The sequence below is a fragment of the Dipodomys spectabilis genome, unplaced genomic scaffold (genome assembly GCF_019054845.1).
Source record: "Dipodomys spectabilis isolate Male_0828 unplaced genomic scaffold, ASM1905484v1 ptg000609l, whole genome shotgun sequence".
In the NCBI taxonomy this organism is placed as follows: domain Eukaryota; kingdom Metazoa; phylum Chordata; class Mammalia; order Rodentia; family Heteromyidae; genus Dipodomys; species Dipodomys spectabilis.
In genome coordinates, this window is record NW_024871286.1 from 657,555 (window position 1) to 681,747 (window position 24,193).

Genomic DNA, 24,193 nt, shown 5'->3' on the forward strand with positions numbered 1-24,193 from the left:
TGGGGACACGGCAGAGCCCAGACATTTATTGGTGGCGTGGGGGGTGGGTGCGGGGCAGGTGCTCAGGCACTAGGGGTGTACTGCAGCGCCAGCCGGTCAAACTCCTTCTCCTGCAGCACAAGGGGGAACAGGGAGGGGGTGGTGAGTGGGGGGGGGAGATGGGGGGTAAGGAGCCCCGCCGGGAGGGGGCAGGATGCAGGGATGGGGAGCCTGGCGGCATGCAGTCCCTGGCCAGGCGCAGGCCGAGGGTGACCCACCTTGACCTGGTACTCCTTGATGAAGGGGTGCCACCGGTGCCCGTCCTTCAGCTGGGACAGGTAGCGGTTTGTCACCTGGGGGCGTGGGCAGCCAGACTGAGACGACCCCCCCAGGCCCCCGGCCAGGTGGAGGCCTGTCTCCTCAGTGCCCCTCCCCCCTGCTGGCACCCAGGAGGGGGAGGGGCACCGGGGCCCACACAGTGACCCCGTGGGGACTTCGGGGCAGGGCTGCACCTGGGAAGCCTGGGTGGGGCCCGAGTTCAAGTTCCAGGGAAGGGGCTCTCCTGCCACTTCCCTGCCTGCAGGGCGGGGTGGAGGCCCCCCAGATAGCAAGAGAGACGGGGACTCAGCCCTCCCCCGCGCAGGCCTCACCTCTGGGGCCTTGCCCAGGTGCTGCGACAGGACCACGAGGTTCACCAGGGTCTCCGGGTGGCTGCTGTCCTGCACGGGCGGGCAGGGCTGTGTCAGTGCAGCCCACTCGGGCTCCTGCTCCACGCCGCCTGGACCATTTCCCCTCTCCTTGTGTGCCAGTCCTGGGGCTCGAAACCCAGGCTTGGGCTGCCTCTGGGCCCGTTTTGTCAAGGACGGCACTCTACCACTGGAGCCACAGCTCCCTTTCCAGTGTTTGGGTGGTTCACTGGCGGCTCACGGCGGGCTTCAGACCGTGATCCTGCGCCACCAGCCCCCTCAGGGGCTGAGCATGGCGCCCGGCCTTAATGCCTTCTGAGGCTCGTGTGGGCAAACCAGGGGCTCACAGGACAGACGCCACCCCCGCCAAGGGCTGGGCGCGGGCGCACACCCCCCTCCAGTGACAAGCCCAGGCCTGCCTTGGGACAGTCAGGGCAGCTTGGGGATGTGGCTCAGGTGGCAGAGCGGCTGTCAGGGGATGGCTGACAGCCCGCGGTTCCCTCGGGGCAGGCCTGGGCCGGGCCGACACGTGCACGTACAGAACCGCAGGGCCACCGCCTGCTGGGTCACGGATGCCCCCCGGGAGGGGACCGCCAAGCGGGCACCAGCCGGAGCTGGATCCCCGCGCCTCCCCCTCTCCCCCTCCCCCCCCCCCCCGCGGCACCCACCTTGTCCAGCGCCTCCTGCAGGACGGCCTCGGCGGCCTCCCAGTGGCCCTGTGCCATGTGGCCGGCCGCCTGCCCGGTGAGCAGCAGCAGGGTGGGCGCGCACCTGTCCGCCAGCTCTTGAAAGATGTAGTAGGCGTCCTGCAGCTTGTCACCTCCCTGCGGGCGGCACCAGCACTCGTCAGGCCCCCCCCCCCCCCCCCGCGGGGCCACGCCCGCACCCTCGGGGAGGCCCTGGGGCAGGTGGGTGACACGGGGCACCAGGGCAGGGCTGGGCAGGGAGGGAGCGCTCAGCCGTCAGGAGGCCGGGCTGGGAGGCCCGAACCCAGGAGGCTGAGGCCAGCCTGGGGCTGCCCTCCCCCCACACCCATGGCACATCTGAAAAGCGGGGACAAAGAGCAGCTGGGGATGGCGGCCAAGTCGGTGAAGGGGGTGCTGAGTGCCATGCTGGGGGCAACAGGGCCCCGCGGAGCAGGGGAGCCCCACACCCTGGGGAGAGGCGCTGCCTGGCCCCCAGGGTCCCTGGGAGGCGGAGATGAGAGGGGTGGGAATGGGGGATGTGGAGAAGGCGTGCCCACGCGGCCATAGACAACAGGCCCGGCTGGGCACCGCCCCACACCCTCACCACAGCTAGGTTGACCCAGGCGGTAGCCAGCTGGGTCAGGGTGGCGTCTTCGTCCTGGTCCTGCATTTTCTTCAGCTCCTTCCTGTGGGTGACAGGGAGGGCGCTGAGTGCCAGGGTGGTGGTGGCGGTGGCCGCAGGCTGGGACTGGCCTGCTCTGGGGCCCCTGGTTCCTGGGGGGCCTTGGTGCCGAGCCAGCCTGAGGGCCCAGAGCTCCGCGGCCAGGGACGGGGGAGAGCCGGGGCGCGGCGGTGGGGGGCAACACGGCTGAGCTTTTCTGCGATGCTGTGGGGGCTGCAGGCGGCGGCGTTCAGGCTCCACAGACCTTGGGGTCCGGCGCTTCGGAAAGGTGTCACCGCGGGGCGCCCCAGCGCGAGCCGTGGCCGCCCAGCCCTCGCCCAGCGCGGCCCCAGTCCACATGTCCAGCCTTTAGAGGCTCGGGTTCCCCGTGCCACCTGCCTCACCGTGGGGGAAACTGAGGCAGAGGCCCCGATGCTGGCGGGTCTGGCAACTCACCGGGCAAGGTCCAAGCGGTCGAGCTTTAGGAGGATTTGCACCGTCATGGCCATGCTGCGGACAGAGCGGTGCCATAAGCCCCCACCTGGACCCGAGGCAAGGAGGGGCCGCCTTCCAGAATGTTCCAACCCCCTCCCCCGCTCCGGCAAACAGCCCAGAGTGCCACACGCAGGCCCTGGGAGCCCTGGGGCCAGCGCTCACCACTCCAGGCTGTCGCCCTGGTGCAGGGCGCGCAGCGCAGCGTCCGGGTTCTGGTCGTGGAAGTAGATGGCGGCCGCCATGAGCAGGAAAGTGGTGTTGCTCACGTCCACGCTTCTGCTCATCTCCCGGTCCAGATCGGCCACGATGGTGTCCCTGCGGGACAGGGCCGCTCAGGGCGGAGGCGAGGTGGAGGCAGCCTTCCCCGGGACGGAAAGATCTCATCATGGCAGACAGAGCAGGGTCCCTGCGTGCCCCAGAGGGCGCCAGGACTCAAGGGGGGGGAAGAGGGGTTACCCACGGGCAGGATGGGGTATGATCACAAAGCCACAGTGACTCAGGGCTTCCAGGTTCCACAGCCCAGGGTCACACGAAGCCCAGGCTGGGCACAGAAGGGCAGGGCCACGGGAGGGCCACACACAGCTCCGGGGCGATGCCCAGGGCTGGCATGTCACCCTGAGCCCGGCCCACAGGCAGGGAGGCGGTGCCTATCACCAGCCTCTACTGTTCAGAAGGGAAAAGGAGGCCCGGCGGGGGGCGGGGCGGGGTGGGGTGGGGAGCAGGACAGGCAGCCCTGGCTCAGGATCGGCCTCACCGGCGGCTCTCGCTGGCCAGGTACTCAGCAAAGGTGCGCACGGCCTGCAGCTCGGGCGCCGAGGAGGGCTGGATCTCGTCCAGGACCACGCCGTACTTCCGCTGTGGGAACAGACAGGTACCAGTCAGCATCCTCAGCCTGCTGCCCACCCAGGCCCTCAGCGCCAGCCCTGCCTCCCGCTTCAGGGCTGGCCTGGGTGACAGGGCGTGACGGCTGCGCTGCCCATGGTCCCGCCGGGCACCGGGGCAGGTCAGTGCCACTCCCCAGCTGTCGGCTGGGATCCCAGCGTGGCCCTGCGGCTGGCCGGCCAGGGCTTTGGCGGCCTGTGGCCACGGGTGCTAGCCACACCAGTCGTAGGGGCTGGCGATCATGTAGGCCAGATCCCAACTTGGTCGCTTCCCATGGCCCATCCTGCTCCTTCCTGTCCCCACGCAGCCATCCCTGGAGTCTGGCTGGTCAGCGACCTGGCCCCTGCCCAGGGCTCACCACACCTCTGCGCCCACACTCACCTGGGCAAGGTACGCTCTGTACAGGAAGACGTCCCTCTCCACCTCCTTCTCAGGGCTTGACAGCTATGGGAACACGGGAGGGTCAGCACCAGTGGGAACTCCAGAATGGCCCACCCTGACCGCCCGGAGGGACAGCTCGAGGACGCTCAGTCCTGGAGGACCCCAGCAGCCGCTCAGAGCACTAGCGGGACTGTCACTAGAGGATCACGGTGCCACTGCGCCTAGTGTTATTTTTATTTTTTTATTTTTTTTGGGGGTCTGGTTGTGGGGCCTGAACTCGGGGCCTGGGCGCTGTCCCTCAGCTCTTCAGCTCAAGGCTAGCGCTCTACTGCTTGAACCACAGCACCACTTCTGGCTTTTTTCTTTTTGCTTACGTGGTGCTGAGGAATGGAACCTCAGGGCCTCAGGCATGCAAGGTAAGCGCTCAACCACTGAGTCACTTTCCCAGCCCCCTAGCGTTATTTTTAGTGTTGGGTTATGTTTTGTTTATGCCAGTCCTAGGGCTTGAACTCATGGCCTGGGCGCTGTCCCTGAGCCTCTTTGTACTCAAAGCAAGCATTCTACCACTTGAGCCATAGCACCACTTCTGGTTTTCTGGTGGTTTATTGGAGACAAATCTCACAGACTTTCCTGCCTGAGTTGGCTTGGAACCATGGTCCTCAGATCTCAGCCTCCTGAGTAGCTGGTATGACAGGGGGGAGCTTTCAGTAGTGGGTTCTTTTCTTTTTTTCTGTCTGTCGTTGGGCTTGAACTCTGGGCCTGGGCGCTGTCCCAAAACTCTTCAGCTCAAGGCAAGCGCTGTACCACTTGAGCCACAGCACCACTTCCTGTTTTCTGAGTGGTTTATTGGAGTAAGTCTCACAGACTTTCCTGCCTGAGCTGGCACCGCGGTCCTCAGACCTCAGCCTCCTGAGTAGCTGGGATGACAGGCGGGGGCCACCAGCACTTGGCTTTCATGAGGGCCCCTGACTGCCCCGCTGCCCAGCGCAGCACGTGTTCCCTCTGGGAGCCTGACCAGGCTGCTCTGCTCCTGGGGCTCTGCCTCCAGCACCCGCAGGGCAGGATCTGGGGATCCAGGAATGGGGTTCAGGGCCACAGGCCTCTGTGCAGCCTCGACAGGACTGAGGAGGAGGCCCCACCTCCACGTTGCCATACCAACAGCCTGGAAACTGCCAGACCAGGGAAGGCCCAGAGTGAGCGGCTCGTCCGTCCCCAGGACTGCTGGGCCTCTGGCCTCATCCCCTATCCCAGTGGGACCATACAGTGAATGCGTGCGGGGAAAGCCTGGCAGCCGCCGCTTCTGCTCAGGGCCTGGCAGCTGCAGCTTAAGACATGGTCTCTTCTAAGTAAATGACCTTCAAAGGGGACACCAGCAAGAATGACAGCCTAGGGGATCCCCAAACCATAACCGAAAAGACAAGCCAGGTGTGGTGGCGCGTGCCTGTCATCCTAACTACAAAGGAGGCAGAGATCAGGATTATGGCTCCAAGCCAGCCCTGGCACAAAGTGAGACTCCCATCTCCACAGATAAAGACATGCGCGTGATGGTGTGTGCAGACCATCCCAGCTACAAAAAAGCAGAAGCGGGGAGGACCAGCCCAGGCTGGCCCACACCAGTGGTTCTGGAGACTGTAATCTGTAGCTACTCAGGAGGCTGAGACCTGAGGATCAGGATTCAAAGCTGTCCGAGGCTGGAAAGTCCATGAGACACTTATCTCCAACTGAACTGCCAAAGCCAGTAGTGGAGAGCTATGGCTCAAGTGGTAGGGCGCCGGCCTTGAGGTGTTTTGTTTTGTTTTTAAAGCTCAGAGTCAGCCCAGGCCGGGAGTTCAAACCCCAGAACTGACAGAAAAAGAAAGCTAAGAACAGGGGCGCCAATGCCTCCCTTTCGTCTTCCGGGGTGCATTGGGGGACCCAAAGTACAGCCGGGATTCGCTGGTCCAGGCTCAGGCAGGGCCCCCAGGAGCAGGCGGAGAAGGCCAGGCAGGGCCCCCAGGAAGAGGAGGCCCAGGCAGGGCCCCCAGGAGCGGGCGGAGAAGGCCGGGCAGGGCCCCCAGGAGCAGGCGGAGAAGGCCGGGCAGGGCCCCCAGGAGCAGGCGGAGAAGGCCGGGCAGGGCCCCCAGGAGCAGGCGGAGAAGGCCGGGCAGGGCCCCCAGGAGCAGGCGGAGAAGGCCGGGCAGGGCCGGAGAAGGCCGGGCAGGGCCCCCAGGAGCAGGCGGAGAAGGCCGGGCAGGGCCCGCAGGAGCAGGCGGAGAAGGCCGGGCAGGGCCGGAGAAGGCCGGGCAGGGCCCGCAGGAGCAGGCGGAGAAGGCCGGGCAGGGCCCCGGGAAGAGGAGGCCCAGGAAGCGCCCCGCGCCCCACCTTCACCCGCTGCGCCTCGTTGATGCACTGCTGGTAGCTGCCGATGTAGAAGGCGTTCTTCACGTCGAAGAGCTCGTCCACTTCCCCGGAGCCGCCCGAGGCCGGGCCCGGAGCCGGAGGAGCCATGGCGCTCAGCGTTTGACTCTCTCCTCTTCCGGAGTGACACGTAAGGCGGAAGCAGGACCCGCCCCCGAGCACCATGGGAAATGTAGTCTACTCGAATGAGCCAATGGGAACTCTGAAACGGGATAAAGTAGGCGGGGCATGCAACAGCGGTTCTCCGGGACTGGGAGGGATGGGGGAGGGAGGATGATGAAAGGGGTGACGGCGATCAAATGCGCAAACTGTATCCACAAACTGCTCTGCTGAATGGTAGCTCCTTTGTACAGCTACTTAAGGATACTTCTTTAAAGAAAGTCTCTCAAAGCATGCTGGGAATTGTAGTTTGTTCGATCCCGCGAGCGCGAGGGAGTGGGTAGGGTGGGGAAAACACGTCAGGAGGCGCTCGGGGCTGCGATTGGCTAAAAGAGTTGGAGAAGGTAGGACCAAGACGGGAAAGCGGCCCAATAAACAGCGAAGGCCTCTGCTCGACGTCACAGCCACGCGCCGGAAGTGCCCTTTTCCAGGTTTCCTCGCTGCTGGGGGCGATGGCCGGCTTCGCGGAGCTCGGGCTGTCGGCGTGGCTGGTGGAGCAATGCCGGCAGCTGGGGTTGAAGCAGCCCACGCCGGTGCAGCTGGGCTGCATCCCCGCCATCCTGGAGGGTGCGTGAGACCCCGCGCAGCTGCCTCTGGGGTGGTCTCCGCCTTCCCGCCTGGAAGAGGCGCCCAGCCGGGGCCGGGGCCAGAGCCGGGGCCAGAGCCGGGGCCGGGGCCAGAGCCGGGGCCAGAGCCGGGGCCAGAGCCGGGGACAGAGCCGGGGACAGAGCCGGGGCCAGAGCCGGGGACAGAGCCGGGGCCAGAGCCGGGGACAGAGCCGGGGACAGAGCCGGGGACAGAGCCAGGGCCGCGGACAGAGCCGGGGCCAGAGCCGGGGACAGGGCTGGGGACAGAGCCGGGGCCAGAGCCGGGGACAGAGCCGGGGACAGAGCCGGGGACAGAGCCGGGGACAGAGCCGGGGACAGAGCCGGGGACAGAGCCGGGGACAGAGCCGGGGACAGAGCCGGGGACAGAGCCGGGGCCGCGGACAGAGCCGGGGCCAGAGCCGGGGACAGGGCTGGGGACAGAGCCGGGGCCAGAGCCGGGGACAGAGCCGGGGACAGAGCCGGGGCCAGAGCCGGGGACAGAGCCGGGGACAGAGCCGGGGACAGAGCCGGGGACAGAGCCGGGGACAGGGCTGGGGACAGAGCCGAGGCCAGGGACAGAGCCGGGGCCAGAGCCGGGGACAGAGCCGGGGCCAGAGCCGGGGCCAGAGCCGGGGCCAGAGCCGGGGCGGCGGACAGAGCCGGGGCCAGAGCCGGGGCCGGGGACAGAGCCGGGGACAGAGCCGGGGACAGAGCCGGGGCCAGAGCCGGGGACAGAGCCGGGGACAGAGCCGGGGACAGAGCCGGGGCCGCGGACAGAGCCGGGGACAGAGCCGGGGACAGGGCTGGGGACAGAGCCGAGGCCAGGGACAGAGCCGGGGCCAGAGCCGGGGCCAGAGCCGGGGCCGCGGACAGAGCCGGGGCCAGAGCCGGGGCCACGGACAGAGCCGGGGCCAGAGCCGGGGACAGAGCCGGGGACAGAGCCGGGGACAGAGCCGGGGACAGAGCCGGGGCCAGAGCCGGGGACAGAGCCGGGGCCGCGGACAGAGCCGGGGACAGAGCCGGGGACAGAGCCGGGGACAGAGCCGGGGCCGCGGACAGAGCCGGGGCCAGAGCCGGGGCCAGAGCCGGGGCCGCGGACAGAGCCGAGGCCGGGGCCGCGGACAGAGCCGGGGACAGAGCCGGGGCCAGAGCCGGGGCCAGAGCCGGGGACAGAGCCGGGGACAGAGCCGGGAACAGAGCCGGGGACAGAGCCGGTGCCGCCGACAGAGCCGGGGACAGAGCCGGGGCCAGAGCCGGGGCCGCGGACAGAGCCGAGGCCGGGGCCGCGGACAGAGCCGGGGACAGAGCCGGGGACAGAGCCGGGGACAGAGCCGGGGACAGAGCCGGTGCCGCGGACAGAGCCGGGCCGGAGTGTGTGTAGGTGGGGGGGGTGGGGGGGGAGGCGGGCAACAGAGCTGGGGTCCCGGGTGGCGCCACCTCTGGAACATTCCTTGTCTCCAAGCGCCGGGAGAGGTTGATAAATGGTGTCACGAGAAACTGAAAGTGGGGCCCAGCTGGCCTTTCCCAGGGGAAACTGAGGCTGCCAACACTAATAATGGCGAGGCCAGGACTCTAGGGTCCTCTGTATGCGCCTTTCTCTCCACCCGGTGTGGCCGCTAATGAGGCTTCCTCAAGAGCCCGGGGGTGTAGTATGTGAACTGGGCGTTAGGGTTCAGGGTTCCCCAAGCTCAGGTCCTCAGGGACAGTCAAAATGGCACGGTGCTTAGGAACGCGTGGGGCTTCCGAGCAAACTGTGCCCCGTGTTGGCCTCTGAGACTCAGCCCCCCCCCTTTACTGGAGATGACAACTTCTCCCTTGCTAGGGTTTGAGGTTTGCAAAAGGCAGCTGGGTGCAGAGCGCCAAGTCGCCTATTATTGGAGGTTCAGAAAACCTAAGGAGTGAGTGAGTGTTATCTCGAGGAGCGTGGATTCCGGGTGCAGGGTGACCTCGTTGCCTCGCCCTCTGTCCAGGTCGAGACTGCCTGGGCTGCGCCAAGACCGGCAGCGGCAAGACCGCTGCGTTTGTGCTGCCTATCCTACAGAAGCTGTCCGAGGATCCCTACGGCATCTTCTGCCTTGTCCTGACGCCCACTAGGTGAGCCCCTCACCACCCCCACCCCCCAGGGGCGCGACAGCTTCACGTGCCTTTCACTCTCTGAGCTGTGTCTCCCCCACAAGCAGAATAGGGGGAGTCACACCGCATGATTGAACCAGATGGTGAGTGGGAAAAGTTCTCAGCACAGGGCTTGGCCAGGCAATTGCCAGGTGGGATCTGCAAGCTGCCTGGCAGCTGAGAAGTAAAGTTCTGTCTGCTTTGTGTGTGTACTGGTACTGGGCTTGAACTCAGGGCCTTGAGCTCTTGACTGGCTCTTTCCTCTCCAGCCTGCCATTGTCATTTGAGCTTCACCTCTACTTGGTGCTTTTTGCTAGTTAATCAGGGATAAGAGTCTCTCAGACTTTCCTGCTAGGGCTGGCTTTGAGCTGCTATCTTCAGATCTCAGTCTCCTCTGAGTAATTAGGATTACAGGCATGAAGCACAGGTGCCCAGCCAAAGAAAGTATTTTAAGCAAAAGGACCTGCATGCAGAGGGGTGAGGGAGGAAGGGGCAGAAAAGGTGCTCTGCCAAGCCTCCAATGCCAGGGAGAGGTTTGAACTGACTCTGAGGGTATCTGAACAAGCTAGGGAAGGCTAGGAGTCATGACAAAGACAGCAGTGCAGAGCATGGCTTTCAGACTGGCCAGCCCAGGAAAAGGGGATATGGAAGGTTGGGTCTCTGGCTTTTGTGGCTGACCCTCTAGTGTGAGGGATTCGAAAAAAGGTGCAAGTTTAGGGTGTGAAGGGGTGTGAAGTGTTGTGGACTGAGTCCGGAGCAGGCTCTAGCACTCAACGGGCGAATGGTGGCAGGAGGCTGGGGCAGGGGTGGAATGGGGGCCCCCGGGCTGCACCCTTGTCACCGCCTGTCTGCCCGCCCGTCCGCAGGGAGCTGGCCTATCAGATTGCAGAGCAGTTCCGGGTGCTGGGGAAGCCACTGGGCCTGAAGGACTGCATCGTTGTCGGTGGCATGGGTAAGGCCCAGAGGCCAGGAAGTTCCGGGTGTGGAAACCCCGCACCGCAGCTTCCCGTCCAGCTCACCTCTACCCTCACCCCAGACATGGTGACCCAGGCACTGGAGCTCTCCCGCAAGCCACACGTGGTCATTGCCACGCCAGGGCGCCTAGCCGACCACCTGCGCAGCTCCAACACCTTCAGCATGAAGAAGATCCGCTTCCTGGTAAGCCAGCCTTGCCCCTGGGGGGGGGGCTATGGGGGAAGGGCTTTCAGGAGCCTGGGTGCCACCTCCCACTTGCAAGCCTACATTCCAGCTGTCTCCAGGAAAGTTCTGGAAAAAGTGACTGTGCCCAGGGGCAAAGGAGAAGGGACGTGTAGTGGGGGGGCACTTTGTGGTGACTCAGCCTGGCATGCCTGCCCCCCGGTTCCATCCAGGTTCCTCCAAGAAGAAAGGCAGGCAGGCAGCGAGCCCATCTGTAATCCCAGCTGCTTAGTAGACAGGGCTGGACGAGCACTGAAGGGCCTGCGTGTGGCCTGGCAAGTTCAGGGCCTTCCGTTCAGACCCCAGGACTATTTCCAGCTCAAAAAAAGCAAAGGGGGAGGCATGCTGGGGGGGGCACCTCCCCACGGCTCTGCCTTCCCCAGGTGATGGACGAGGCCGACCGGCTGCTGGAGCAGGGCTGCACGGACTTCACGGTGGACCTGGAGGCCATCCTGGGTGCCGTGCCCGCCCGCAGGCAGACGCTGCTCTTCAGCGCCACGCTGACTGACACGCTCAAGGAGCTGCAGGGCCTGGCCACCAACCAGCCCTTCTTCTGGGAGGCCCAGGCTCCGTGTGTGCCCGGCTGGGGGTGGGGGGTGCCCCCGACAGGCTGGGGCGGCCAGTGGGACACTGAGACGCGGCCACCTGCTGTCCCAGAGTGCGCACGGTGGAGCAGCTGGACCAGCGCTACGTGCTGGTGCCCGAGAAGGTGAAGGACGCGTACCTGGTGCACCTGGTCCAGCACTTCCAGGATGAGCATGAGGACTGGGCCATCATCATCTTCACCAACACCTGCAAGTGCGTGCGTGCTCAGACCCGGCCCCGACTCCAGCCCCGCCCTCAGCCCCTCACCCCTGCATGGGGGGGGGGGCTGTGCTGTGGCCAAAGTTATGTGAGTGGCAGTTATGTGAGTTTGCTTTGAGCCTCCGTCCGCTCAGGACAGGAGGCCGACACACAGCAGGACCACGCAGGGTACCTGCTTCCAGGAGAGCAGGTGGGGCCAGAGGAGCTGTCAGGTGCAGTAAGATCCTGCAGCTTATGGTCCTGGAGGTGCAGCCCAGGTCCCTGTGCTGAGCGCTGGCGCCAGCCTCCCCCCTCCCCCCAAGCCGGGCCTGGTCTCCACTCACACCACGCTCCCACTCCCACTGATTGAGCCCAGGGAGGGAGCGGCTGGCTAGCTGGCGGGTTCTCAGCGCCCCCCACTCCGGGGCTGTGCAGGGCCACCGAGCGCATGCCGGGTGGGGTATGGGCGGCCGGAACCGCACAGTGACACAAGCGTCCCCTCCACCCCCAGGACCTGCCAGATCCTGTGCATGATGCTGCGCAAGTTCAACTTTCCGGCCGTGGCCCTGCACTCCATGATGAAGCAGGTGGACAGCTTACTCCCCCTTCCCCCCTCCCCTCCCCGGCAGACACTGCCCTGCCCTGGCCCTGGCCCTGCCTCTGCCCCTGCCCTGCCCTGCCCTGCCCCTGCCCTGCCCTGCCCTGCCCCTGCCCCTGCCCTGCCCAGCCCTGCCCCTGCCCTGCGCTGCCCTGGCCCTGCCCCGTACTGCCCTGCCCCGCCCTGCTCTGTACTGCCCTGCCCTGCCCTGCCCTGCCCTGGCCCTGCCCTGCCCTGCTCTGTCCTGCCCTGGCCTGCTCTGTACTGCCCTGCCCTGCCCTGCCCTGCCCCGTACTGCCCTGCCCTGCCCTGCCCCGCCCTGCTCTGTACTGCCCTGCCCTGCCCTGCCCTGCCCTGCCCCTGCCCAGCCCTGCCCCTGCCCTGCCCTGCCCCGCCCCGTACTGCCCTGCCCTGCCCTGCCCTGCCCTGCTCTGTACTGCCCTGCCCTGGCCCTGCCCTGCCCCGTACTGCCCTGCCCTGGCCCTGCCCTGCCCCGTACTGCCCTGCCCTGCCCCGTACTGCCCTGCCCTGGCCCTGCTCTGTACTGCCCTGCCCTGCCCTGCCCTGGCCCTGCCCCGCCCTCACCACTCCCACGTGTTTCCCCTGGCACAGAAAGAACGCTTCGCCGCTCTGGCCAAGTTCAAGTCCAGCATCTACCGGATCCTGATCGCGACTGACGTGGCTTCCCGGTGAGCAACCGGCCCACTGGCCCCCGAGCAACCGGCCCACTGGCCCCCGAGGGGGCTGCCCAGGGAGCCGCTCCCAGGGCAGGCCTGGAGCCTGAGCAATCTCTACTCCCAGGGGTCTGGACATCCCCACCGTGCAGGTGGTCCTCAACCATAACACCCCAGGCCTGCCCAAGATCTACATCCACCGGGTGGGCCGCACAGCCCGTGCAGGTGAGCGCCCGTGGCCCTGGCCCCGGGGACACGCCGCCGACCACCGCCCTGTCGGGAGGACCAGGCGCTGGTGAAGCCCCCTCCAGCCCTGGGGCCTCGGGCATGGCCGCCCGAGTGAGGGGTACACTGCAGCGGGAGACCTCTGGGGTGGATTTGGGGGTCCTGGGTTTAGTCACCCAACAGGGCTGTTCCTGTCCACCATCAGAGAAACGGGGTGTGGAGTTGGGGCACGGAGGTGCTGGTCAAGCCAACACCCAGGGCTGGGCTCCGGCATGAGTAAGCCCGGGGTCCCTGGCAGCCAAAGTGAAAAGGGTGAGCAGCTGCGTTAGGCCGCAGTGCCCTGCAGCTTCCTGGGAGCAGGCCGCCCTCCACTCAGAGCCCCCATGAGTGGAGCCCCGACACGGAGCTGCCGCTCCTGCCTGTGTTGCCCCGCGTGCCACCGCTGCCGTGTCCCGCAGGGCGGCAGGGCCAAGCCATCACGCTGGTGACGCAGTATGACATCCACCTGGTGCACGCCATCGAGGAGCAGATCCGTGAGTGCCGGGTGGGGCCGGCGGTGGGGAGGGGCTGGGGCTCCCCGACCGTGTGTGTGTGTGTGTGTGTGTGTGTGTGTGTGTGTGTGTGTGTGTGTGTGTGTGTGTGTGTGTGTGTGTGTGTGTGTGTGTGTGTGTGTCCCAGGCCGCCTCAGGCATGGCGTGGGAGGGGTGGGGGAGCAGGGCTGGCCCGGCGCTTGGCAGGCAGGACGCCACTGCTGGGGAGCCATGGCCCCCTTGATTTAGAGGCCGCGCCGCGCCAGTCAATAAAAGGAGACCGAGGCCGAGTGCGCAGTGCGTGGTCTTTAGTCTGGGACTGGTGGGATCTACAGCCGGCCCTGTCCGAAGGCGCCCGGCCCCTCCCCTTCCCGCCACGGCGCCCCACGCTGGCCTGAGCCCCGCCCGCCCCGCCCCGCAGAGAAGCAGCTGGAGGAGCTGGCGGTGGAGGAGGCGCAGGTGCTGCAGATCCTCACGCAGGTCAACGTGGTGCGGCGCGAGTGCGAGATCGTGAGTGGGGCCCGCGAGGGCGGGGCGCGGGGCGGGGCCGGCGGGCGGGGCTCGTGACGGCGCTGTCTGTCCCCGCCCCCAGAAGCTGGAGGCTGCGCACTTCGATGAGAAGAAGGAGATCAACAAGCGCAAGCAGCTCATCCTGGAGGGGAAGGTGGGCGGGGCCCGGGGCGGGGCCGGGGGCGGGGCGGCCGGGGCGGGGCGGCCGGGGCGGGGCGGCCGGGGCGGGGCGAGCCGAGGCTCAGCGCCCTCCCCATGTCGTCCCCCCCCCCCCCCCCCGTGCCGTCCCCCCCCCCCCCCAGGACCCCGACCTGGAGGCCAAGCGCAAGGCGGAGCTGGCCAGGATCAAGCAGCAGAAGGGGCGCTTCAAGGAGAAGGCGGGCGGGGCGGGTCGGCGGCCGCGGGCGCCACTGGCGGCGGCCACCCACCTGCCGGGCCCGCAGGCCCCGAGGACCGCGCGGGGCCCAGCGGGGCGCGGGGAGTCGGGTGCTCAATAAAAGTCTGGTCTGAAGCTTCGCGGTGCGGCTCCGGGGCGGGCTCAGGGCGCGGGCTCCGCCAGGCGCGGGCTCAGGATCCGCCAGGCGCGGGCTCAGGGCGCGGGCTCCGCCAGGCGCGGGCTCAGGATCCGCCAGGCGCGGGCTCAGGGCGCGGGCTCCGCCAGGCGCGCCAGGCCCTCGCGCAGCTCGCTCAGCTCGAACAGCCGCACGTCCAGCAGCTGCGCCGCGCGCCCCACCTCGGCCCGCGCCCGCTCGCGCTCGGCCCGCGCCTCCTCCAGGCTGCGCTCCGTCGCCCGCAGCTGGTGCTCCAGCTCCGCGTTGCGGGTCTCTAGGTCCTGCGGGGGCCGGGTGGGTAGAGTCGGGGTCCCGTGAGGTCCGGGGAGCCCGTCTCGGGGACACCCCGCGGGTTCCCGGGCCCCCGTCCCGCCCCAGGGCTCTGGCGCGGCCCGCGTCCTCCCCTCCCCGCACGCGGTTCCCCAAGTCCCCGCCACGCCGTCGGGCTGAGGGGTGTCCTGCGCGGGCGCGGGCGCACCTGCACCTTCTGCTGCGCCTCCTCGCGCTCCGCCGCGGCCTCGGGCGCCTCCCGGGGCCCCGCAGCCTGGCTCCGCAGCGTCTGGATCTCCTGGGAGAGGAGGGCGGGAGTCGGTGGCGGGGCCCTGCCGCGCGCGGGGGGCCGGGCCCGCGGCTCACCTGGTCCTTGGTCTGCACCAGCGCCTCCAGCTGCTCCCGTGCCGGGCCCGGCGCCTCCTCGCCGGCCGGGGGCGGCTCCGCGGCCGCCTGCGCCTCCAGCTCCGCCACCTGCGCGCGCCGCAAGCTCAGCCCTCCGCCCGCGCCCCCGGGCGCCCCGGCCCGGACCCCGCGCCGAGGGACGGAGGGCGCCTCACCCGCTGGCGCAGCCGCTCGGCCTCCGCTTGCTGGGCCTCCAGCTGCTGCCTCCACTGGGCGGCCGCGGCGTTGGCCTCCCGCAGCGCGCCCGCCAGCTTATTGTTGCTGTCCTGCAGCGCGAAGAACTCGGCCTCCCACTGCACCTCGCCCACCGAGCTGCGGGGGCCGGACGCGGGGGTCGGCGGGGCGGGGCCGCGAGGGGGCGGGACCGGGGTGGGCGGGGCCCGGGTGGGGCTGTGGGCGTGGTCTACGTGGGCACGTGGGAGGCGGGGCCGGGTGAGGCTGTGGGCGTGGGCACGTGGGAGGCGGGCCCGGGTGATGCTGTGGGCGTGGTCTACGTGGGCACGTGGGAGGCGGGGCCGGGTGAGGCTGTGGGCGTGGGCACGTGGGAGGCGGGCCCGGGTGATGCTGTGGGCGTGGTCTACGTGGGCACGTGGGAGGCGGGGCCGGGTGAGGCTGTGGGCGTGGACACGTGGGAGGCGGGGCCGGGTGAGGCTGCGGGCGTGGTCTACGTGGGCACGTGGGAGGTGGGGCCGGGTGAGGCTGCGGGCGTGGTCTACGTGGGCACGTGGGAGGCGGGGCCGGGTCGGCTGGGCCCCGCGCCGGGCCCGCGCGCGCTCACCCCTCGGACAGCATCTTCTTCAGCCGCTCCCGCTCGGTGGGGCCCGGGGCCTCGGCGCTCTGGCTGCGGAACAGCTTCTCCTCCCCGGGGCCGTTGGCGCTGACCAGGGGGCTCGGCGGCACCTGCGGGGGGGGGGGGGGCGGTGGGTGGGCGGTGGCCCGGGCCCTCCGCGCCGCCCCCGGCGCGCCCCGGCCCCTCCCCCCCCCCCCCCCGGCCCGCCCTCCCCGCCCGCTCCCCCCTCCCCCGCCCTCCCCGCCGCCCCCGGCGCGCCCCGGCCTCCTCCCGCTCCCCCCCCCCCGGCCTCCCCGCCGCCCCCCGGCCCGCCCCCCCCCGCCCTCCCCGCCCCCCCCCCGCCCTCCCCGCCGCCCCCGGCGCGCCCCGGCCTCTCCCCCCCCCCTCCCCCGCCGCCCCCGGCGCGCCCCGGCCTCTCCCCCCCCCCCCCGGCCCTCCGCGCCGCCCCCGGCGCGCCCCGGCCTCCTCCCTCCCCCCCGGCCCGCCCCCCCCGCCCGCTCCCCCCTCCCCGCCGCCCCCGGCCCGCCCCCCCCGCCCTCCCCGCCGCCCCCGGCGCGCCCCCCCCCCCGCCCTCCCCGCCGCCCCCGGCGCGCCCCGCGCAGACGCGCTGACCTGGTGGGCCGCGAGCCCCAGGGCCGCGCTGGGCAGCTCGCCCCCGTCCTGGGACTTGTCCCGGGCCAGCCGCGCGGCCTCCTTCACCTCCTGGAACTTGTCTGCAAACTGGGGGCGGAGCGGGCGGTCGGTCCTCCCCGGACCAGGCCGCTCGGCAGAGCGGGGCTCACGGCTCGCCGCTGCGAGAATAAACCTGTGCTTCTTAAAACAATTTCCCTTTGCTTAAAGGAAAAGTCATTTCTGAGCTGGGGGGTCAGGGGGCCTGAAGCCTGCACCCGGGAGGCTGAGGTCTGAAGGCCAAGGCTGGGGCCCGTCCCGCAGCCCACCTCCGGGCAGCCAGCAGACAACGAGGAAGGGCGCGCCGGAGCCGGGGACAGACACCAACCATCCTACCCTGAAGCCTGGTGTGGCCGTGCTTGTCAGCTCTCTGCTCAGGGCGACCAGCTGGGCTATATAGGCTGGTCCAGTAAAAAGTAGTGATAAAATGGGGGCCGGGGATACAGGTGTCAGGGGCTCACACCTGTCATCCTCACTACTCAGGCTGAGAGCCGAGGATCGAGATTGAAAGCCAGACTAGGAAGGGAAGTGCATGAGATCTCTCCACCAAAAAAAAGCTAGAAGTGGAGCTGTGGCTCACATGGTAGAGCACCAGCCTTGAGAGAGGAAAAACAACTCAGGAACAGAGCTCCTGCCCTGAGTTCAAGACCCAAGAGAGGAAGCGAAGGGGGGGGGGCCACAGACAAGGCTGACCCGGGGGAGGAGCCTCTGTCCAGGGACAGCCGGCCAGTGCCCATCATCTGCCTCCAATGGGAGAATAAGCCGCACAAGAACCTGGGCCAAAGCAGGGGCGTGGGGAGGCTCCTTTAACTATGAACCTGCTCTGCGGAGGTGGGGACCCACACAGCATCCTCCCCCCTCCCGCCCACCTGGGTCAGATGCTGTTCAGACGCAAAGCCCAAGCCATAGACGGTGTTGGCCCGGCTGTCCGCCCACTGGCCAAACTTCTGGGAGGTTTTGGTGAAGGTCATGTTGGGGGTGACGGTACTGTTGATGATGGCCTGGGCAGGGGTCAGGAGGTGAAGGTGACTGTGAGTCCCTGGATGACCAGGGCCAAGGGGACCGCCCTCCCTGGGTGTGCCCCCACCCCGGGCTGCACCTTGGCGCCCCCAATGCTGATGATGCGGTACACGTTACGGGTGGCATCGTAGAAATAGGAGACGGTGAGGGCGTGCTTGCCGGCAGGGACCCAGTTCCGCTTGGTGGTGGGGTCGATGTGGAACACGTGGGCCCGAGTGCTGAAGATGGGCTGCTCCCTGGTGGGGGGAAAGACGGACCCTCAGCAGGGCCTCTCGTGGCCAGGCCAGGGCTGGGGGGGGACAGGGGGCTCACCTGGCTGTGGACATTGGTCAGGCTGGGGTGGCCAGGCGGCCAGAGCAGCCGATTTGGTCCCTGGGGAAGAAAGAGGGGTCTGTGAGGGCCTTGGAGGCTCAGCTGCCCAGGGCCGCGGGCCGGGTGCACAGACCGGAGGAGGCGCCTAAAGCTGGGCAGGCCCCTGGCTGTCCTGGTTCTGGGGGCCCCCAGGGGCGCCAGGCTGTGCCCCCAGACTGGGTCACACGCGCCTTCATCCATCACTGCACTCAAACCACGGCAGGGCCAGGCAGAGGGTTCCAGACAGCCATGGCTGGGGTCCAGGGTTCGGGGCCAGCGGGGGCCGCATACTGGAGACCCTAGCTCTTCTCTAAAGCCTTGGGACCGACGACTGTCTCTTGGGAGACAAAGGTCCCCACTGTTCCCAGAGCCCCCGAAAAAGTTTCGGCAGAACAGGCAATTTTGGCTCCCACCATGGGAGGGGCTCCATACCGTCCACCCCTCCCTCCAGCCAGGCCCAGAATGTGGCCTGTGGGCCTGATCCCCCCCCTCCGTGTGCCCCCTCCCAGACTACATCCTGGGGGCCCCGGCCTGAGGAGGGAGGAACACAGTCTGGGAAGGGGGACCCCAGCCTGGGGAGGGAGGAACACACCCTGGGGAGGGGGACCCCGGCCTGGGGAGGGGGGAACACAGCCTGGGGAGGGGGGAACACAGCCTGGGGAGGGAGACCTCGGCCTGGGGAGGGGGGATCACAGCCTGGGGAGGGGGACCCCGGCCTGGGGAGGGGGGATCACAGCCTGGGGAGGGGGGATCACAGCCTGGGGAGGGGGGAACACAGCCTGGGGAGGGGGGGACCCCGGCCTGGGGAGGGGGGGAACACAGCCTGGGGAGGGGGGATCACAGCCTGGGGAGGGGGGGAACACAGCCTGGGGAGGGGGATCACAGCCTGGGGAGGGGGGACCCCGGCCTGGGGAGGGGGGAACACAGCCTGGGGAGGGGGGATCACAGCCTGGAGAGGGGGATCACAGCCTGGGGAGGGAGACCTCGGCCTGGGGAGGGGGGATCACAGCCTGGGGAGGGAGACCTCGGCCTGGGGAGGGGGGAACACAGCCTGGGGAGGGGGGGACCCCGGCCTGGGGAGGGGGGAACACAGCCTGGGGAGGGGGATCACAGCCTGGGGAGGGGGATCACAGCCTGGGGAGGGGGGAACACAGCCTGGGGAGGGGGGGACCCCGGCCTGGGGAGGGGGGAACACAGCCTGGGGAGGGGGGAACACAGCCTGGGGAGGGAGACCTCGGCCTGGGGAGGGGGGATCACAGCCTGGGGAGGGGGACCCCGGCCTGGGGAGGGGGGAACACAGCCTGGGGAGGGGGGGACCCCGGCCTGGGGAGGGGGGAACACAGCCTGGGGAGGGGGGGACCCCGGCCTGGGGAGGGGGACTCCATCCGGTCCTGGGCACAGGGTCTGGAGCCCGAGCCGGTTCGGATCGCGGGCCGGCGGGGCCGGGCGCGGGGTCCCCCAGTCCGGGCTCTTCCGGCCCGGCCCCGGCCTGCCGGGACTCGCGCGCGCGGCGGAGAAAGTTACTCACCGGCCGGTCACGCGCGCCGGCGCCCGGGGCTCCGGGGGGCCGAACCCCGGCCCGGCCCCCGAGGGCGGCCGGGGACCCCCGCGGGCCCGGGCCCCGCGCCGCGCCGGGCGCACCCCAACTTCGGAAGCGCCACCCCGAGTCCGCAGCGTCCCCCGCCTGCGGCCCGGGCGGAGACTCGGGGTGCCCTCGCCCCGCGGCCCCGGAACTCCGAGGTCCCCGCGCCGCCCCCCGCCCGGCCCCAACTTCCCGGCCCGCGCCGCTCGGCCGCCCCACAACTTCGGGGCCCTCGGCGGGTTCCTCGACGCCGGGGCGGCGACCCCCGGGGCCCCGCCCCCGGCCCGGGACCCCGCGACCCCCGAGCCGGGAACTTCAGAGCCGGCGCCGCCCCAGGCCGCGGGCGCGGAACTCGGGGTCCCCGCGCCCCGGCGGTCCCGGCTCACCGTCGGCGTCGCTGACTCCGCGCAGCCCGGGCCCCGCGCGCTCCGCCGTCGCCCGCCCGCGCCTTTGTCTGCGCCGCCGCCGCCGCCCGCGCCGCCTCCGGTCCCATCGCGGCCGGGCCCCGCGCGGCCGCCGCCCGCCCCGCCTCCCGGGGCCCCGAGGCCGCCCGAGCGCCCCCTGCCGGCCCGCGGCAGCCGGTGGGCGTGGCCGGCGCCCAGAGGGGGCGTGGCTAGAGCCGCCAGGGGCGGGCCCGGAGGAGATGGGCGTGGCGTGGCGTTTATGTGGGCGTGGCGGGTTTTGCTGGAATGTGGGCGTGGTCGGGGAAGTTGTGGGCGGGGCTTGTTCTGTGGGCGGGTCGTCCTGGTGAGGGGCGGGTCCGGATGGAGAGGGGGAAGGGGCTGTGCTGGAGGGAGGGGGCAGGGAGGAGGAGGGGGACCCCGAGGAGGAACCAGAGACCGGAGGCAGGAAGCGGATGGACGATCAGAGCTGGACGCCACTCTTCCTGTGGCCGCCAGGGTCAGCCCTGCCCGGCTGCCTGCGGCGGGGGGAGAGGGGTCCGGGCCCTGGCCGGACACAGCTGGGCGCTGCCCCACCTCAGCACGCCGGGGGCCCAGAGGCTGTGTGCCAGGGTTCCCATCGCCGGTGCTGTCCTCGCTGCCCCCCCCCCCCCCCCCGCCGCTGGCCCCCCCGAGGGTCAGGACCAGGTGTGGCTGCCCCCCCCATCTGGCACGCCCCGGCCTCACCCCCCCCACAGGGTGACCTTTCATCCCAGCTGGAGACACAGAGCCCGTGCCTCAGTTTCCCTGACTCTGCGAGTCATGTGCACCGCAGAGGGTCTGTCTGAGCTGGGCCCGAAGCCTTGCAAGGCGTTGGAAACACCGTCTGCTCTGTGCAGACTTCCCGATTCCCAACAAAACAAAAATAAATTTCAAACGGAGCGTGGCCGGGCTTCCGGAAGGCACTGGAGTGTGCCAAGCGACAGTTGGCTGCAGAACGGGGCCATGCGGCGATCCCCAGGGGGGCCGGGCAATGGGCCCGGGCAGTGGGCCTCTGAGGAGGAGGAAGACGCCAGGGAGGGCACCAGTGGGTGCTCTGAGCCCCGCAGGGAGGGGCCGGGGCTGGACAGCCTGGAGCACACCGGACCCAACGGGGCATGCCCCAGCGCAAACAGCTGGCGTGTTCACAGCCTGACCTGGTTACGGTTCTGCTCTAAGCCGGCTTGCCCTGGAACACGCCGGGCCTGCAGGCCGACCTCCGCCTGTGCTTCCCGAAGGAACGCAGTGCCCAGCTGCAGCTCAGTCTTGGCTGGACCCTTAGGTCTCCCTAGGCAGTGCACCCTGGAAGAACTCGCTTTTGCTCACCATGCCTCAGTTTACTTATTCATAACCTGTGTGTGCAAACAATGCCACTTCTCAGATTTATGGTAAGTAGCCACTGGTTACTATACGAAACAGACTATGTCTCTAGGTGTCTTATAAATGCATGTATTGTACATGTGTCGTCGGTGGCCGGGGTGGTGGTACAGGCCTGGAACCTCAGCACTCGGAGGCAGAGGCAGAAGATCTCACATCCAATCTTCTCCTTCACCTGGCCATAGTCAGGCCAGCCTTCCTATGCAGCCCTCAAAACCCCACCTGTAAACTAGGCCTTGGTGGGTCATACCTCGAATCCTAGCTACCCAGGAGGCTGAGATGTGAGGATCGCAGTTCAAAGCCAGAAAAAAAAAGTCCGTGAGACTCATATCTCCAATGAACCTCCAAAAAGCTGGAGGTGTCCAGGTCGGGGACAGCACCCAGGCCCCAAGTTCAAGTCTCAGGACCATCACAGGGACAAAAACTAGACAAATCCCACCTCCAGTGCCCTCCTCTTCCTCCCTGACCCCCTTCCCCTTCCAGCTTACCCCAGAGACTGGGAGTTGGGGTGTCAGCGTGTAGTCCTCTGGCCTTGGGACTCAGGGTGGACTTGCAGGCCACCCGAGCCCTGCCCAGGTCAGCCCTGCCAGGGAGCAACACCGCAGGAAGAGCCAGGCACCCGCAGGCCCCAGTGACAAGGGGTCGGGGCCCACAGACTGAGGGCCCCGGACAGGGAGAGTGGACCGGGGCGGGGGGGGGGGGCAGACCTAGGTCCTGGCGCTGGCTCCCGCAGCCCTAATTACCCTCATTTGCCGGCTCGCTAATTAATTACCCCCGGCCGAGTGGCACAAGCTGCGTGTTCAGGAGTAGGTCACCTGTTATTTTTGGCTCCCGTATCCTTGAGGCTTCGGCTCGTACACCAGCGAAGGGCAGGAAATGGGGCACCGGCTGCTGCTGCCTTGGGAGGAGGGGGTGTGGGGTCCTGGGGGGGGGGTCTCTGGCCCCCAACCAGTGGCTGCGAGGTCAGGAGGGGCAGTAGGGGCAGGCTCCACGGAGCACTGCTGGCGGCTGACCTTAAACCCGGCACCATGGGTGGGAGCCTGTGGGGTCCCTGCGGGGGTGCCCAGATGGGTTTGGGTTTGAACCCAGCTTGCCGTGTCTTCTGGACCTGGGGCCTTTGATGACCTCGTTGCCCCTCTACTGCAGGGCCAAACCGGTGTGCTGATGTTCAGAGATTGCGCTGGTGCTGCAGGTGCAAGTCAGGATAGCTGGCCCTACCTCCGGGAAGCTGGGCGGGCCCCAGTACATAAATGGGAGCAGGAAGAGGGTGCGAGAGCTGAATGGGGTCTTGTGGGGTGAGGTGCGTGGGGTTTTGGTTAGGTTCTTTTGTGCCAATACTGGGGCTAAAGCTCCAGCCCCCTCTCTGGGATGTGGTATTTCCATTCAAGGCTGGTGCTCTACCCCTTGAGCCACAGCACCGCGTCAAGCTTTCTGGTGGTTCATTGGAGATCCGCGTCTCAGACTTCGCTGCTCAGGCTGGTTTGGACCCTCGAGGTCCTCAGACCTCAGCCTCCACCTCAGCAGCGAGGATGACGGGCGGGGCCCTGGCCCCCAGGTTTTGGGGTGGGGGAGGGGCGTGGTCAGATGGAGACGCAGGCCCGGGTGGGGTGTGCATGTGTGCACACGTGCGCGTGTGCGCCTGCAGGGCTGGCTTTTCTCTGCGTCTCAGTTTCCCGGCCCCAAAGCTGCCTGATGGCGGCGGGGCTGCCGGTGCCCCTCCTGCGGCCGTGCGGCTCCCACGCTCCGTCTGCAGCCTGCAAGGGAACAGTTGTGCCCACAGGCCGGCGCCCGCAGGGCCGGGCCGGTTCCCGCGGGTGACCGCCCACGGGCCGCGGGGCTCTGGTGTTCCCGAGGCAGCCGGTGACTCAGCCACAGCCTCCCTGCTCCGTCTGCCGGCCCCTCTGCATCCGCCGCCCTGGCCCCGACCCCCACGCGGGCCGTCCACCCGCCGCAGCCTTCCCAGCTCACCCCAGCCAGAGGCACACGCACCTCCTCTAAGCTCCAGTTTGTTTTTATTTTGGTCGGTCGTGGGGCTTGAACTCTGGGCCTGGGCGCTGTCCCTCATTTCTTCAGCGCAAGGCAAGCGCTCTACTGCTTGAGCCACGGCACCACTTCCAGTTTTCTGGTGGTTTATTGGACATCAGTCTCATGGACTTTCCTGGCCGGGCTGGCTTTGAACTGCCATCCTCAGATCTCAGCCTCTGAGTAGGATGACAAGCGTGAGCCACTGGTGCCCCACCTGAGTTTTGTTTTGTGTGTGTGCTGGTACTTAAACCTGAATTCATGGCCTGGGTGCTGTCTCTGAGCTTTGCCACTCAAGGCTGGTGCTCTACCACTTGGGCCACAGCTCCCCTTCTGACTTTTTGCTGGCTGTGTACTATTCCTGCCCAAGCTGGCGTTGATCCTCAGATCTCTGTCTCCTGGCGGCTGGGATGACAGGCGTGAGCCACAGGGCAAGGAATCTTTAACCCTTGCAGGCCCCAAGGCCCAGCCGTGGGCGTGGCCAGGACCAGGGCAGCTGGGGACGGCTGGCAGGAAGGAAGCCTCTGGGAGCTGGCCTTTGTCTCCCCCCAGCAGCTCCCTCAATTTGCTGACAAGGCAAAGCTGCTCAGGCCCAGCCCTGGGGAGACTTGGAGAAGGTTCCAGATTGAATCAGCCATGGGTGTGGGCAGGAATCCCTGCCCCTGGGCTGTGTGAACTGGACCGGGCTTGTAACAACTCCTGTAACTACTCCCTCTTCCGAAAACCCAGGCAGCAGGTGCCAGCGGCGCACGCCAGTCATCCCAGCTGCTCAGGAGGCTGAGGCCTGAGGACCGCGGTTTGAACCACGCCGGCCCGGACAGGGTAGTCCATGACACTCTTATCTGCAAAGAAATCGGCAGAAAGCCAGAAGTACAGCTGTGGCTCAAGTGATAGAGCGCCAGCCTTGAGTCAAAAAGCGTAGGGTCAGCTCCCAGGGCCTGAGTTCAAGTCCCAGGACTGGCACAAAAACCAAACAAATCTGAGTGCGGTGGTGAGGACGGGGTTTCCTGGGCCGGGCAGGTCCGCTGGGCCTTGCGGGCCAAGGCCATTCTGTTGGTTTTGGACACTGGATAGCCAGATATGCCAGGAAGCTGTGTGTCAGAAGGCCCGGCCACCCTCACGGCCCTGGCTGCTCTCGCCCGCTCCGGACAATGGAGGCCGCTCATCCAGGAAGAGATGGTCCTGGTTCAAATCA

General features: G+C 68.2%; 3 protein-coding genes across 4 annotated transcripts; 1 reads left to right on the plus strand and 2 right to left on the minus strand.

Moving 5' to 3' along the window:
* Window positions 1-6,297, minus strand: Cope (COPI coat complex subunit epsilon). The gene is made up of 10 exons (XM_042671193.1): window positions 6,132-6,297; window positions 3,771-3,833; window positions 3,262-3,362; window positions 2,670-2,822; window positions 2,469-2,522; window positions 1,956-2,037; window positions 1,334-1,489; window positions 630-698; window positions 258-332; window positions 1-110 (listed from the first exon to the last, which is right to left on the minus strand). Exons 1-10 carry the CDS (start codon window positions 6,255-6,257, stop codon window positions 63-65), a joined length of 927 nt encoding a protein of 308 aa, XP_042527127.1. The 5' UTR covers window positions 6,258-6,297; the 3' UTR covers window positions 1-62.
* A 452-nt stretch (window positions 6,298-6,749) lies between these two features.
* Window positions 6,750-14,053, plus strand: Ddx49 (DEAD-box helicase 49). The gene is made up of 13 exons (XM_042671183.1): window positions 6,750-6,893; window positions 8,884-9,007; window positions 9,892-9,977; window positions 10,062-10,183; window positions 10,606-10,793; window positions 10,880-11,020; window positions 11,517-11,592; window positions 12,216-12,292; window positions 12,405-12,502; window positions 12,961-13,035; window positions 13,454-13,542; window positions 13,625-13,696; window positions 13,845-14,053. The coding sequence occupies exons 1-13, from the start codon at window positions 6,779-6,781 to the stop codon at window positions 14,037-14,039; spliced, it is 1,458 nt and encodes a 485-aa protein (XP_042527117.1). The 5' UTR covers window positions 6,750-6,778; the 3' UTR covers window positions 14,040-14,053.
* An 82-nt stretch (window positions 14,054-14,135) lies between these two features.
* Homer3 (homer scaffold protein 3) lies at window positions 14,136-19,650 on the minus strand. Of its 2 annotated transcripts, XM_042671187.1 has the most exons (10): window positions 19,567-19,650; window positions 17,560-17,619; window positions 17,327-17,483; window positions 17,097-17,228; window positions 16,171-16,278; window positions 15,547-15,668; window positions 14,924-15,080; window positions 14,730-14,837; window positions 14,572-14,661; window positions 14,136-14,374 (listed from the first exon to the last, which is right to left on the minus strand). In XM_042671187.1, exons 2-10 carry the CDS (start codon window positions 17,571-17,573, stop codon window positions 14,183-14,185), a joined length of 1,080 nt encoding a protein of 359 aa, XP_042527121.1. In that variant the 5' UTR covers window positions 17,574-17,619; window positions 19,567-19,650; the 3' UTR covers window positions 14,136-14,182. The 2 variants fall into 2 exon arrangements, with proteins under 2 accessions (XP_042527121.1, XP_042527123.1); XM_042671189.1 differs by lacking the exon at window positions 14,730-14,837.
* Window positions 19,651-24,193: the final 4,543 nt, after the last annotated feature.

Excerpts from the sequence above, each read along its gene's own strand:
- Ddx49 (XM_042671183.1), top strand. The coding sequence starts at position 6,779 with ATGGCCGGCTTCGCGGAGCTCGGGCTGTCGGCGTGGCTGGTGGAGCAA. Across the intron at positions 11,021-11,516 it reads ATCTTCACCAACACCTGCAA|GACCTGCCAGATCCTGTGCA; the intron begins GTGCGTGCGTGC and ends CTCCACCCCCAG. Across the intron at positions 13,697-13,844 it reads AGCTCATCCTGGAGGGGAAG|GACCCCGACCTGGAGGCCAA; the intron begins GTGGGCGGGGCC and ends CCCCCCCCCCAG.
- Cope (XM_042671193.1), bottom strand. The coding sequence starts at position 6,257 with ATGGCTCCTCCGGCTCCGGGCCCGGCCTCGGGCGGCTCCGGGGAAGTG. Across the intron at positions 3,834-6,131 it reads ACGAGGCGCAGCGGGTGAAG|CTGTCAAGCCCTGAGAAGGA; the intron begins GTGGGGCGCGGG and ends GTGTTCCCATAG. Across the intron at positions 3,363-3,770 it reads ACAGAGCGTACCTTGCCCAG|CGGAAGTACGGCGTGGTCCT; the intron begins GTGAGTGTGGGC and ends CTGTTCCCACAG.
- Homer3 (XM_042671187.1), bottom strand. Across the intron at positions 16,279-17,096 it reads CTGAACAGCATCTGACCCAG|TTTGCAGACAAGTTCCAGGA; the intron begins GTGGGCGGGAGG and ends CTCCGCCCCCAG. Across the intron at positions 14,375-14,571 it reads AGGCGCAGCAGAAGGTGCAG|GACCTAGAGACCCGCAACGC; the intron begins GTGCGCCCGCGC and ends CGGCCCCCGCAG.